Genomic DNA, 1498 nt, shown 5'->3' on the forward strand with positions numbered 1-1498 from the left:
CCGGAGCCGTGGGGTCGAGGCGAACACCCGGACAGCCCGCGCCGGAAGCGGGAGGCTGAGAGCTGACCTCGCGAGACGCTGGGCACTCAGACTATACGGGGCACTCAGAGTTCAGAGGGTCAAGACGCCAGGGCACTAGCGGGGGTCGGGGCGCGATTTCTGAGCAAAAGAATAAAAACCCCAAGTCAGGGCGTGGAACCCTGACAATCAAGAGGCAGCATGCAAGCAAGGATAAGACACTGGAAGGGCCTGTACATCAGAAATGCGGCTTCCTCCAGGGCCCTCACCAGGGGGCTCCCCAGGCCAGTCCAGAGCGAACAAGCTGCGGCCTCCGCGTGACATAAGGTCGAGGGGTGACCGCCGAACCCCGCAGAGCAGCTCGAGCCCAGCACAGCCTGGAGAGCGCCATCTTCTCGGCGAGGGAGGGGGAGGAAGGGTCTTCTTCAGGTCAAGGTTCACCGTGATGCGCGTCCCTTTGACGGCGCATGCGCATTTCTTGAGAGCTGATTGGCAACCACAGACCGCTGGCCTCGCGCTAACCCGGCACTGAACGCGTCCTGAGGCCTGAGTGCAGAAGCAGGGCCAGGATTGGACGCAGCCATACTTCCTGCTTTCAAGGCGCCGGAAGCAGGCGATCCCCGATGGAGCAAGTGCTTCTGCCCGTGGTAGGCTCTGTGATCTTGAGGACGTCCTCTCTCTGAGTGACCCCTCTCGATTCCCTAGGGCCGCGCTTGCCCTCTGTCCGAGTCTCCTGCATCGGCGCCTGGACGCGGTACGTGCCAGATGTCCATTTGGCAATGTCTGGAGCCACGGCGCCTCCTGGCTGCTGGGAGGACCCGCGGCGCCCTCTAGTGGCGGCGGCGTGCCTAGGCCGGGAGCCACCCGTGGCCAGTTAACATCTGGTGGCAAAGGTCGGGAGCCTGGGAGCGGCCCCTGGGCGAACCGAGTCGGCTTTTCCCTTTGTCGGCGTTTCCCTTTGTCGGCGTTAAAATAATACAGTAAGGAAATGTCTTTCCTTAAGCGCCTCTTGCAGACCAAGGTCGGGTCTCAGCTTGAATGTCATTTTTCTTCTGAAAGTTTTTCTCTGACCCAAGGACACACATTTTCTCTGTCACCCTGTGTATTTTTTTAATAGCACTTACCACTGACATCGTTTATATGTTTTGTTTCCTTGTTTGGCAGGCTCCCTAACTAGGCTGAGGGAAGTGTTCTGTCTCGTTCACTGCTATACCCTAATTAATTTTTAACAAATTAATTAATAACTGAAACTGGGAAGGGTTCCCAGAAGTGGCACTTAGCTGCCTCCAACAGTTAAGACCTCTTGAATACATATGAACCCTTTGAGTGCCAACCAATATCCTAGGAACCATGCTAAAATTGCCAAGGCATTTTTGCTGATTCTACAGCAGTTTAGGGAAAAAATTATGAATCGCAAGTAAGTGAAGTTACATATTTAAAAACTTAAGGAAACCTTTACTACATTGACATATTTAGCAAT

The 1498-nt window shown here is 54.8% G+C and overlaps 1 protein-coding gene across 3 annotated transcripts in view; it reads right to left on the reverse strand.

The window, feature by feature from the left end:
* LETMD1 (LETM1 domain containing 1) overlaps nucleotides 1-462 on the reverse strand; it is a 10616-nt gene extending 10154 nt beyond the window's left edge. For 2 of the 3 annotated variants that reach the window (XM_006757079.2, XM_006757080.2), the window contains exon 1: nucleotides 288-462. In XM_006757079.2, the coding sequence (XP_006757142.1) occupies nucleotides 288-409 (122 nt within the window). In that variant the 5' untranslated portion in view covers nucleotides 410-462. Of the gene's footprint in view, nucleotides 1-255 lie in introns of all 3 variants that reach the window. The other variant, XM_006757081.2, reaches the window with a different exon arrangement.
* Nucleotides 463-1498: the final 1036 nt, after the last annotated feature.

Source organism: Myotis davidii, unplaced genomic scaffold (assembly GCF_000327345.1).
Source record: "Myotis davidii unplaced genomic scaffold, ASM32734v1 scaffold233, whole genome shotgun sequence".
Taxonomy (NCBI): Eukaryota; Metazoa; Chordata; class Mammalia; order Chiroptera; family Vespertilionidae; genus Myotis; species Myotis davidii.